Raw genomic sequence first — 13,214 nt, forward strand, 5'->3', positions numbered from 1 at the left:
CTCAAGCGATTATACAAGGTACTTACTTTTATTTTTCAAAGCACAGGTACTTACTGTCGTTTCTTTCACTTTCTGTGTAGTCTTGTGGTATGACAGAATGAAAATAGAGGGCAAGGTGTTCAACATTTTCTCCTTCAATTTATGCCAGTCTAGTCCATGATTAGCAGAATTAGCAGATTTAAAGTGCAAGACACGAGGACACATGCACATGATATCTAAGCCAACATTCCTCGTTTAATGTGGCAATCTCAATTACCATATCTCTGACGTAATTTTGTCATTAGATTTGAGTTTTCACAGGTAGAGAAAATGCAAAAACAAAGTTACTGATGAATGTTGCACAATCAAACCATACATCAAACACATCCAGAATTCACTGGGCAATTTGTTGGAGACATGGGTTTGTCTCAGAAATACAGTGCATCCAATTTCAACACATTTGCTGCAGTGTTTGTACCATTGCTTGGCATAATCCGGACATACTGACCTGAAAAAAAGTGGAATATTTTTGTTTGCCCCCAATCCCCAATGTTACAAAGAGGGAACGTATTAAGGAATGGAAAAAGAGATGAATTGATCAATACAGACTAACATTTAAGAGTAATTCAAATTTGACAGACCACTTTGCAAATGTAGAGACTGGTGTCAGATCAATGTCATTTTAATTCAACTTGCTGGTGAAAGGAGTCAACACTCTGTTGTCAGAGTTTTTGTACAAAAGCGGAATGCCCAAATGATGTACATGCACATAATACAAATGAAGAAAGAGGAAGTGATATCATAAAAACGAAAAAAAAATTTGAGTACAAGAGTTCTTTCGTATCTTATACATTACATTTGCATGTACAAAATGGATAAGCTCTAGTGTTCTATCAAACAACTACCCTGCTTTTTTACGTCATGTCCAAGAATGACAATCGAGTTATTCAAACCAACATATCCCATACAAAAGTTGTAAGTCAAAACAAAATCAAACAAAATCCTATTTTAAAGCAGTGAGTAAACTTGTCCACTATTTTGAAGCAAGTACCTTTTCTGCACAGAAAACTGATCCCTACTCTCGGTTACTGGTGTGTCTCTGTACAGTGACGAGCCATGCCCAAAATGAATTGCTACTACTGGTCTTTTGAAACAAATTATCTCATTAGCATTAGATAAATGTATTAATTAGAAACTCAGTACTACTGTGCTGACACCATTACACAGTCCATTACACCAAGTGGAGACTGAAATCTCACCATTAGTTGATGCACTAGGGCTCAGCAAAGAATCTAAATACAGTTTTTCCAGTAAATGCTCAGGGATTGTGTTTCCTGATCGGACGGCATCACTCCCCTGGACTGGCCAATTCCCAACATGGGGCACATTAGCAGATACAGGGCCTGAGACAGACACATCCGTTGCCCATATTCCTCTGGGCTTGTGCGCCTTATCCGTAACCAATTTGATCAAGCCACGCCGGCAGGGCCGGCGCCATGTCTCAAACAGATGTCTTCCCAAATTGAAGATGTCAGGGTAATATTTAGCCGAATTCCATGAGACTGATCCATCAACTTTTGATTTTGATCAGAGTACATTTCACTTTGCATTCTTCCCCCAGGTCAACAAAAAAGGTTTTTTGATACCCCAAAAGTAATCATTATAGGCAAATATTTGAAAGTCCCCTTGATTTCCTGCAAAACACTACGTGCTTAATGGCTTGAAACTCAAACCAGGTTTGGCAATTTCCAACTCAGCTCACTGGATTGAGTTGCACACATTTTTTCACAATCTGACAAATTCCTCCCTGGTAAAAATAGTTCGTCTGGAAACTAAGCTCTATTTCAATTCAACAAAAATGTTTTGGGGATAAAGATTAAAATGGAATTGGACTTTTTCACTAGATGGTACAGTGGTCATATGTTTTTGTAACACAGCCACTCCACAGTGAAAATAAAAGCCCAATACACTCAGAAGAATTTTGCAATTGAATTTTAGCACACACATCAATCAAGAAACAATCTGTCTAAGACAGGCAGTGTATGCAAAAGCATGTGCCGATTAACGTCACTTGTTTAGGGTTTTTCCTATGCTCGCACTCAGCTTTTTTGTATTAAAGTGACTTAATTATTTTTATTTGCAAAGACAAGAGTATGTCATAAATCAGTTGGCATACATGCGTGCACAGTGTCTTGTTTTTCTGACTATTGTACATGTACTTTTGTCTTGCAAAGGCAACAGCGGTTCCAATAGTTCTTGAAATAATAGAGTGATTATAGAAAATATCTACAATAGGTACAGTGTACATTTATCAGCATGTATGATTAAGAACCATCTACAACTTTCTTTACAAGACAAAAATATGTTACTATCTGTTATTATAATCTACAAAATAAACATTTTTTATTTGTTTTTGTGGTCTTTTTTGATTTCAGCATGTTTACACATGTCCCAAGTCAACCACTGTTGACACCAAATACACATGTCCCAAGTCAACCACTGTTGACACCAAATAAATCTGAAGAAAGTGTTTAAATATCCTTATTTTGGTACACAACAGTTCAGAGTTCTTTATGAATAGAGGGTAACTTTCCCCTAATCTTACTTCATGGCTCATGAAAAACAAAACAGGACCCCCCAAAACTCTAGGACCGGTGAATAATAATCCAAAGAAACATAACCACGTCTTGTAAAGAAGTGGCTTGCGTAAAAAAATCCACTCTGATTTGATGTATCTCAAAACATTCATCTAGTTTGTGTATTTGCTCCAAGTCAGAAATGTGCTGTTTCAGCATAATAATGTCTAATAAATATAAAGAAACCTTGTGAGGAGGGGGGACGCTATCCTCAGGAGGGTCATTGGTCGAATCTAGTTGCATGGTTGTACAGAAAATGCAGCACAGCTGAAGGTCTTTCGCCTTCAAAGACAGAAACCAGCAAGGCTTGAAAACTGATTTGATTCATGAAACACTTGCCAGTTTCAATACATTTCATAAGTTCTTGCAGGTACCCTTTGCCAACAGGGCTCCTGCACTGACCCATGTGATGTAAGGTACATAATCTGCCATTGTCCTAGGCAAAGACCCTGGTGCCACATGCAGCATTTAGCTTGTATACATAGACAAGCTATCAAAACTGAGACATGGATATATTTATGAACAACAGCCCTACATAGCCCCCTAGATGAGCTAAACAGGTGTGGGAAAGAGGCCATAGATATTGGATAACACCATATTTTTGACATGAAATTTGGGTATTTTTGTGACTTTTCTTCAGATGTTTATTCCTTCTTACTCTTGGGGTGGGAGATAGAGATGAATGTTTCCTGTTACATAATCTATTAGTTGCAAAGTTAATAATTGAGAACAGGGGCATGTTTTTACCGAACTGTTATGTACCAAAAAATAAGTTGCAGTTACCACTGTAACCACACTGGCTGCAGAGTCACGAATTATAACATTACTATTTAAACACACTTTCATGACATTTTTGGGTCATGTCATCTAGATCTAGGCTGTCTGTTTTGGAATGAATTCAGCATTTATTGTGAAAAGAAATTCTGCAAGAAAAAAAATAGCAATTCAATATAACTAAAGCTTTGGATCCACATTAAAATATTAAGGAAAAAATATACATGATATTAGAGTAATCAAAATATAACTGGAAATAGTCTTGAATATAACAAACTACATCTGCTTACGGTAGTACATTTTGTCCTCAAGAATGAAAGACCCCACCTCTGTTGCCCAGGAGAAACCATTTCATGGTGGAAATTTTTTTGCTTAGTCAAAAATGGTGTAAGGAAATACAAATTACGACACACACTTTGTCATCGCCAGGGACGCAGTGCAATCTCTAACTATCGCAAAGCAAGGAGAACAAGTGTAATAACAGTCCCAAGAATGTTAGATTGCTTCATGCTGACAACAGACAGCTGTGTTTTTAGTAAAGAGCGATATATACAGTATATACAGCTAAGGGTCCAAGCAGTCCAATCCTATTTTGTCACATGAGCCGCTGAAGAATCTCCGCGAAATTGTGCCCTCGGTAATTTGTCAAAGTCCATAGTAAAAAAAAGGAAATCCGTGAAAGGTGATGAAATTCTGTAAAAACTTTGTCAAATGGGATTCACCTTTCACCACTTAGTTTGTTTACAACACTGTGCCCTTGGTTCGCCTCAGCAAACTAATCACGTGTCTGTCTGTAACCGATTTTGTCACTGGTGTCCTGTCAGCATCACAGGAAAGCTGTTTTTATTTCCACACTTGTTGGAATCCAAGGCACAATACAAAACATCCGTACTTACTCTGTGTATCTACATCCCACGCTAGCATTAGAATAAAACTGACACTGATGACTGACGCTCTGATTTAGTCCATACAGACGCATGAGATTTGGCCTGTTGGCTGAGTTGAAAACCAAGTAATAGCCAAGGTTCACTTTTCACAAATCTACTCCCCTGGAGACAGTAAGAAGCACAAACTCTGTCCAGATATGGAGACGATGCGATGACAGCAAAATGCTTTGGCATCCGTGAAGCACCCACGTGAATCATTCATTGAGAGGCAATGAGACCATTACAGGAAGAGGTCATTCTGATAATCTTTTCTTGCTCAGAAGCTGCCAGTCACTATAAGTTCTTCAGTTGCTCCATCAAGTCCTCCCCTTCCCTGCCCTCGCCCCAGGCGTTGACCTGTCTCCTCTGTCGAGTCCTGTTGTTGCTCACAGCATGCTGCTGCATCTTGGGCGCGTCCGCATCGTCGTCCACCGCCATGTCTGAGGTAATCACCGGGGTCTGCAGCAGGCCCACCCGCGACCGCGTCCTCTCCAGTTGTTTCCTCCTCTCGGCTGGAAACGCAAACAAAACAGTGACAAAGTTTGAAAGAAAAGTACACTTACATGTAATTGCCCACACACTGCATAAGACGCACTGAATTCTAAAGGCCCCAAATCCTCCAACGAGTAAAGGATTGAGACCTGTTTGGGTCAAGGGTTAAGACATAGCGGAGTGGTCCCAGAAATCCCAATATGCCTCTCTTCTTGAGGGATGCATACACTAGTACAAGAAACAAAGACCATTTATCCATTTAACACAAATTCCCCAAACATTCTGGTTCTTACATGCCAAGTCATAGTAACTTGAATCATGCACAATTACATAGAATGGCATTTCAAATCACTGGAATTGGAAGAAGTACAGGGTTGGCATACTAGCCTAACGGCATTAGTAAAGTATAAAGCACATGCATGTAGGATATGACAGTCTGTCATCTACGAACAGGATATATCCGCTCCCAACTGAAGTACACCCCCCAAGCAGCAAAAGAAAGACAGGTGGTCGTAAGTTTTCGATGCGGGTTCTTGCATGTGTTCTGCATGTACGCAAAGACCATCCTTTAAGGAATAAATCTGTCATGCGTACTCAGCATGCTCTGCGTCAAATGCGCAATTGATGTCATTATAAATGTGCGCCTATGCGGTGAGTACTGAAAAACCACACCCTCTTTTGTTCTGCTTGCAGCAGATAGAGGAAATTCAAACATAATTTCCCCAAACTCCAACTATTCACCTCTTTCCTGCAATATTCCCCAAGCCACAGTCAACAACTAAGCATTTAGAATGAGTAGACTCACCTCCAGCAGCTCTTGGCGTTCTCTTCCTGCCTCCTTTGTCTCCCCTGGTGAAGGCTGTACCGCTCTGCAGTGCCTCTAGCAGATTATCCATAACACCGGCCTGGTCGTCATCTGTGTACACAACAAAGCAAACGATAACACAGATGAGTAACATTTACTAGCAGCACTGGCTAAAAATTGTATAAGCCCGAGTCTAAATCTTGAGTTTGGAACTAGGTCTAGGTCATGCCCGTTGCAAATGTACACACAGTGACAAGAGACATACATGTAGTAACCGTAGCTCTGGAAACCTGTTTCAGACACGGCCTCTGAGACCCTACAGGCAAAAGGAAGACCCTCTCTCAAGTACCATTTTTAACGATATGCTACCGGGTTAGATTTGAAGTTGCATGACGAATACCGAGCGGGATTTGCAAGATTTTCCGTTCTCAAAATTCTTCAAAAATTAATAACTTCCTTTACTGGATGTTTACACCCACACGAATGACTATCTGGTGGCTACTCTAATCTGACAGACAACATTTATTGATGCCCAAGTGTTTCAGTCAGACCTGCTACCTTTTAAAAAGAGCCCAGATTGTGTGGTGTTACGTAATTTTCTTCTGTATCGAAAACTGGCACATCACCTCTGCTGGCGTCTTTTCAATAGGGGCCAGATTAGCATGCAGCAGTATTGTATCGCTCATTCGCTCGCGCTGGTGGCCTGGGAATTACAAACACCCACTGTCCGTTGTGTTAATAGGCAGCATGAAAGTGCCCACAAAGAAAACCCTTTGATTATTCGGGAATCTACAATGTCCAAAATCACAGTCGTGGATTAGCAAGTATTATTGCCGCACCGTGTACAACAGCAACTGTATTGAATAGGTTTGTTGATTGACGAGTTGTTTTCACAATGCTCATGCTAGATAGAGAGACAACAATATATCTACTATCGACCGGACAGGAAAAGCACTTGTCTTGTCCTAAATCTCATGTTACCCAAGCTCGTATTAAAATTTTTTTTCCTCATAAGAATGTACACACTTTGGTCAGAACAGGTGAGCTTGTATTACCGAGAGACGACTGTACAGACAAAATCATGTTATCAAAAAATTTCTTGTTCTGAGGTGTGCAAACAAAACAATAATCAGCTTTCCATCATGGAATATTCAAATATTTGGTTGTATCTAACTCCCACAAAAAACAAAAATGCATGTCTTTACCAAGTAAACAAAATAGAAGAGAAAATTATTATCCCCAAGGATGGATTTGCACCAGGGAGATGTTCATTAATTTTGGATTTTTTGGGGGGGCCCTGCCCGACGTGTATCATAAAACTATACACTCAGAGTTTGCCCCTAAAGGCTGGTGTGAAAAAAACCAAAAGTGTACTCGGGTGGCACTCGAACCCATGACTTCCTGCTTACTAGTGCAGACGTCTTAACCACTCAACCAGAGCTATTTCCATCCTTAGAAATAGTCGCTCGCAGTACCCGCTGCTACATCTGACTCAACTAGCCACCTGACACTGGCAAGCTATGTAGTCGAGTGGTTAAGACGTCTGCACTAGTCAGCAGGAAGTCATGCGTTCAAGTTCCACCCGACTATACTTGTGTTTTTTTCCACAAGCCTTAAGGGACAAACACTGGGTATACTGTATAGAGTACACGTCAGGCTGGAAAAAAAATCCAGAAAATTATTAGTTGGGCATGTGCATTCAACTCATTTTGTGCGTAGTTGTAACACCTTGAAATAAGTTTTCAAAATGCATTTTTGTAATTGAATTTTTTCCTTTTTCATTTCATTTCATTTCTTTTCACCTCTGAAATACTTAATTTTGAAAATGAAATAATCGATCGAATAATAACGACGCTCTAATCAGCACAGCCCTACTCCTGACTAGAAGCAAGACCCCAGACTTTGCTGGCTATTCATTACTGACTAACCCAGCTTCATTCCTGCCAGCTGGTCCTTCCTCTTCTTCTTGGCCAGTTTCTCTTCCTCCTTCTTCTGCTTGGCCTCCTGCGCTTTCCTCGCCTTCTCCTCCGCCTCTCGCCTCTTCTTGTTCTCTTTGGATGAGAGCTGTTACCATGACAACAAAAAAGATGACGGTTGGATGGTTGGCACGGCCCCAAAAAAGTAGGTCAAACTCATTGCTGAGACAGACTTGACATTGACACTGTATGCACACATCCATCTATCCTTCTAAATACCATTCATTTATAATATTCTAACTGGGATGGATGGGAACCTTTGCTCTTCAACTGAATCCATATATTTCTGTATACAACCCATCACCACTGGTACCAATCTTGTGGTGCTCTGAGCAAAACGCTTGCTCAGCAGAATCAGGTGTGAAGCAAAACTATGCAAACAAACAATCAGAAAGCAATGAGTATCACATAGCATCTTGACTGGTATCCGGTACTTGCAAAGCAATCTTTTTCTGGGCTTAGTACATTGCTGTTCTGAGCTACAATGTGAAATCAGCTCCCAACAATTTTTGGTCGTTTCTATGAGTTTATACCAATTTTGCTAAATCTCGATCCTCTTCCAATCTGCTATACTCTTCATTCCCCTTTTTCTATGCTACTGGCCACTACAAATTGGAAAACACTTTACAATATTTTGAGAAATATGAAGTTTCTTGTGTTTTTCTCTGACTTCCAGTTGCAAGACTGAGTTACATATGTCAGTTTCAGAAAATCATTAAAACCTCATAGCATCAAACACACCTTGTACTCATCCGTGAAGACCTTGAGATCACCAAAGAACTCCTCAAAGGGCTTCTTGGAGAGGTCAAAGCAGTAGAACTCGCCCAGGTGCTTGTAGAGATCCATCATGTTGGTGAACATGCTCTGGAGGGTTTCGTACTGTTCTATCGCTGAACTCAAAAACTCGTACACACACGACAAGGAGTTAAGGACCACAAATACAAACACAAAACAGTAACATACACCAAGAAATTATTACAAAACAATGACAATGTGTACTTTTGATTTGATGCAGCCAACTAAATTTCTCTTGCTCTGTAACAAGGAGCAGCATGTTCCCAGCTGAGTTCTCAAGAAATTGGCCCCTTCATCCTTTCACTCTGTGGAGCATACTTTGCAAGATTAAAAAAAAAGTTTGCAATGTCCGCCCGGACTGCAACATGTTCTTTGACTTTTCATTCAGAGCAGTACAAGGGAAATTTTGGAAAGTACTCAGGAATGCAAAAACTTGATGCTCATGCAAAAAACGGTTCAGCTTTCAGATGGTGAAAAATAATTCACTAACTAGCTGCTATTTTAGTTCAACAACTTGAAGTTTACAGATTTTAACTTATAACAAACCCCAAATCAATCTTACTTTGCATTTCTCGTTTCCTGAACAGATGACAAAGTATAGTCAGGTCCAAATGACTCAGCTAAGGCTGAAAATTACACATGTCTATGGAAAATGCGTGAATCCGCTGGCCAACATCTTCCATAGGAAAGTGTGTCATTTCAAGCCCCAGGAAGTAAATTGGACACGACCTTATCTTAATTTCCCCACATGGAGCACACAAGAAGTGTCCGCTGGTCTCAGGAAAGGATATTCCCATGACTTCCTTGAACCTGTCGTTGCCCTCTTTGCTTGGCACAAAGGACTTGATGTCCGACTCCAGCTGCTTAATCTGCTTCTCCATATTGCGTAGGTTGCCGCTGATTGTGTCCACAGATACTGCGAGTAAAATGATTTTGACAACTCCAGCCATTACCTGTGAAAACTCAAACTGCTCAGAATGACCTACTGGGAAACGCTGGTTCTACCTTTCACGAGCATGCATTGTTCCCTCTGAGAAGACTTTTACGACAGCCACTTGTCCAGGCATGCAACTTGGACTGTGACAAAATACGAAGAAATTCCAATCTTACAAGACTATGTACAGTGTTGTCAATTTTCAATGGCATGAGTGTGAAGTGAAAAACAAGGAAATCAGCTGATCCAAGGAAAAGTTGCATGTCTGACTTGTCATAGGCAACATGTTTCATTTAACAATGGTGAACTGCAGTGATGTCACTAAATGGCCATTTCTACATAACAGACGTGCGACCCCTGAGGCAAAGCCAAGGATGTTATGCATCAACAGTTTCCAAGAGCCATCAATGTAAGAAAACCACTGTGATTCCTAAACTGACTTATGTGAGATGGCAACACCGTCTTGTACAATACCTTCACAACTCCATTAGACATCACAAACGATTCCTTTGCTCATACCGCGTTAAATGGTCAGAGCATTACAGCGCATCAGTAACATCCCAAGTATTCCCCTTTGCTGCTCTTTTTGTCCTACAAGACCAACTGAAAAGAACTCCCTACCTCTGGCAGCCTTCTCCGCATGGCTGATCTCCTCCATGAAGTCAGCCACATCAGGGTGTTTGGACTCCACGACCTCCACCAAGAAATTCAGGAAGGTGATTTTGTTGTCAACCGACTTGGTGTTCCGGAGCTGAAATACATGACAGAGGAGCAGAGCATGTTACATAGTGTAGATGGATTGAAATGATTTGAACCGATGCTATTCTATTTTTAATTTTGGGCCAAGGGGAAGGCAAAGATAATCGTGGCTGGATTTGGGGGAGATTTTGTTTCATTTCACAAGACGATTGTTCCCCTGCACCCTTCCTTGCCTCTCTCCACATGGGAGTAGAAATGGATACCGACATTAGATGGAAAACAACCAGCAAAGGTCTGACATCCCATCTGGGGGGAAACAGAAATAGTCTCGGTCACTTCATGCCAAGAGAATTAGAGATAAACACCAGCTGAGGAGCCACATTGGCTCAGAACAGACTTTTTGTTTGTTTTCTGGATAGTTTTGGGAGAGTCTTTTTTTTTTTTCACTTTATCAAGTTCCGCAGCAGGGAACACTGTTTCTCTATTAAGACCAGAGTGGCTCACTTTAGTTAAGTAGTTGAGGTCAAATCCGAGGGACTGGGCATTCCTGGATCCCGTGTTCATGTAGTTGCCAAACAGCAAGAGGATCTCCAGCAACTTCTTGAACTTCTTACTGTCTCGGACCTCCTCGCAAGCCTTGGTCCCCATGACGACCACCTGAGAAGCAACACAGCACGACAGGACCATATGTTAACAGTTTACTGGCTAACAGGGTGTCCGTTGGAGAATGTTTCACATGGGTAATAGAACCAGGCCTCTTTAGAGTAAAGCTGTTTTTATGAGGTTGGAAACTGAGCTACTTTGACAATGGGAGGCAATGAATAACATGCAACAAGACGAATCCACTCAACGGGTACATGTATGGCAGCCAGTTTTAGCTGAGAAATTTCAATGGACCCTGACTTACAGGTTTGATATCCTGGATGGACTCCTGGAACCTCATCTTGAAACTGATGGACTGTAGTCGGGGTATCAGACGCTTGATTCCTCCAATCTACAGAAGACAATGAGAAACCGTCTCGTTTGTAACCCTGCCTAGTACATAACACACATTACTATGTGTTATTGACAACATTTACACACACTTGATATGTATTGCATGCAGTACTGTCTGCTTTGGGTAGCGGATAGAAGTGCCCCCCATCAGCAAAGAAGGAAAAGGTTTGTGGGGAATGTTTTCATTTTGGCACAAGGCGTACATATGATGACCGTATATTCCAACAGACATTGGTCATGCTTGCCTAGTGCTACCTGTGCAAAGCGTACAAAAACCTCAGTGTACACACATACACCTGTTTTACATACAAAGTGTGGACATTCCTTTGTTCTCCTGTGGTTAAGGAAACTTGAGGAAAATGCTCCTTTTTCTTCAATTAGGATAACTCCTTCGAGCTGGATTTTTGATGATGATTTCCTGGACTGTTCCTCTTCATTTTGCCACGGATAACCTTGACCCCAAAATGCCTCTGAAACTGTTTTTCAGAGAGGGGAAAACACCGTGTGGATGTGTGCAAATCCACACAATGCCACCATACCCTACATAATGTGGACTTTTTGAGCAGAAGTCCACACTATATATGCCACGTCTGCACACAGTGAGTCACCGAATAAAGGGATGTCACTGCTGTGTCAAAGCACACCACCTCTTGTTCCTGCGATGAGCAGAGAGGCAATGAAGAAATTGCCGAAGCTCTGAGCATTTTGTCAGTTCCCATTCCATTAGGTCAGGGTTCCTACATCTTTCAAAGCCTTTGCAATCCAAACCCTTCACACAACCACTACTCACAGTGACACAGAATTGTTCAGCTTCGGCCATGTCTTCAAATTGGTCTTTAAGTTGATAGACGCTGTTGATCTCCTCTGGTTCTGGCAGGTTTTTGAGCAGAGACTGAATCATGCCCTCATTGAGATGATCCTCGTCAATTTCCAGGATCCAACGTTTCATGTCCTGGTGGGGAACCCTCAGGGAACCCAGCAGGATAGCTGCAAATGAAAATCAAATATCATCAGGAGCACGGATGAGGGACAGCTGCTGAAATAATTCAACTGAGTCCTACCAAAAACCACAAGAAGCACCACGTTTAGACGGGCACCAGAACGTGCTTCCCTCAACTGAATTAAGTTACTGAAATCTTAGGTCACATAAACTCTGCCCTGTTCAATTGTACCACAATGCAACATGAATGCTGTACCTCTCAATGAATTCAGATTTAATCCTTAAGATGGAAGACAAAAGGATTGAATCATTCGTAACAGATTCTAGTTATTTTTATCCCCTTTGCTGGATTTTTTTGTATATCACACTGAGACTTATTTTGGCTCCTGGACCACGAAGTTTACATTTTTATGGGTAACCAAACAACGGTAAAGAAAAATAGAGTTGTGTGGTTCAGACGTCAGTACTGCTACATGGGCACACTTTCATCCTCAGACAGCAATTTCGTATTTACTGCAAAAGCAAACACAGATCAAATAGTCCTGCTGCGAATAGGCAAGTTTAATCAACATCAACTCGAGCAAATCTGGCTGCAGCAGACTTCAAGACACGATGGTTTTTCTTCTTCCTAATATCTCTATCTCCTGAACAACATCTGTTTTATTTACCCAGGTTTTGTCCTGTCTTGGCGTCCAGCACCTTGAAGGCTTTGACCTTCTTCTTTGATGCCGCCTTTTGGCCATCACCAGTGTCTTCACCAAGCTTTTTGGCAGCTGCAGGCCGCACGAAAAATCAACATTTATGAGCAAGGTGAAATATTGCACCTGGCAGTTAGAAGAAAGGTTAAAGATGTAAGGAGACACATTTGAAGATGAAGAGGGTAAAACCAAAACTGACCAGAATTTCAACTCAACTCAGAGCTGGTTTGGTATTCTAGGACCATATGTACGAAGTCCAGAGCCCTGCAGGATATTTGAGGACATCAATATGCACATGTGCAAGGTCGGCCCTATCAACGCGGCCGTACACCGACTCACATGCACTGAACATGGTCAAGCTGTCAGGAGCTTTGTTTTCAAATGGCTTGGCCTTCATGAAATACCAGACTTGCTCATACCAGTGAAAGCAAGAATGTCTCTTTATTCCGTACCTGGTTTGGAAGCAAAGACGTTTGCCAGTTCCGTCAAGATGGAGTCATCTTCAATCTTCTCCTCATCTACCTTGACCCAGAATGAGTCCTTGTTAAGTACCCGTGGTTGAAT

At 41.3% G+C, this 13,214-nt stretch overlaps 1 protein-coding gene across 2 annotated transcripts in view; it reads right to left on the bottom strand.

Moving 5' to 3' along the window:
- Nucleotides 1-645: 645 nt before the first annotated feature.
- The window catches only part of LOC110989357 (protein diaphanous homolog 2-like), a 54,759-nt gene continuing 42,190 nt past the window's right edge, over nt 646-13,214 (bottom strand). For both annotated transcript variants that reach the window (XM_022253686.2, XM_087132989.1), the window contains exons 14-24: nt 13,103-13,214; nt 12,621-12,725; nt 11,803-11,999; nt 10,924-11,010; nt 10,521-10,673; nt 9,939-10,068; nt 9,175-9,299; nt 8,330-8,494; nt 7,541-7,676; nt 5,613-5,723; nt 646-4,827 (exon numbers count right to left, since the gene is read on the bottom strand). In XM_022253686.2, the coding sequence (XP_022109378.2) occupies nt 4,610-4,827; nt 5,613-5,723; nt 7,541-7,676; nt 8,330-8,494; nt 9,175-9,299; nt 9,939-10,068; nt 10,521-10,673; nt 10,924-11,010; nt 11,803-11,999; nt 12,621-12,725; nt 13,103-13,214 (1,539 nt within the window). In that variant the 3' untranslated portion in view covers nt 646-4,609. The remainder of the gene's footprint in view (nt 4,828-5,612; nt 5,724-7,540; nt 7,677-8,329; nt 8,495-9,174; nt 9,300-9,938; nt 10,069-10,520; nt 10,674-10,923; nt 11,011-11,802; nt 12,000-12,620; nt 12,726-13,102) is intronic.

Source organism: Acanthaster planci, linkage group LG02 (assembly GCF_054643075.1).
Source record: "Acanthaster planci isolate LZ-2023a linkage group LG02, COTS_SCS, whole genome shotgun sequence".
NCBI classification, from domain to species: domain Eukaryota; kingdom Metazoa; phylum Echinodermata; class Asteroidea; order Valvatida; family Acanthasteridae; genus Acanthaster; species Acanthaster planci.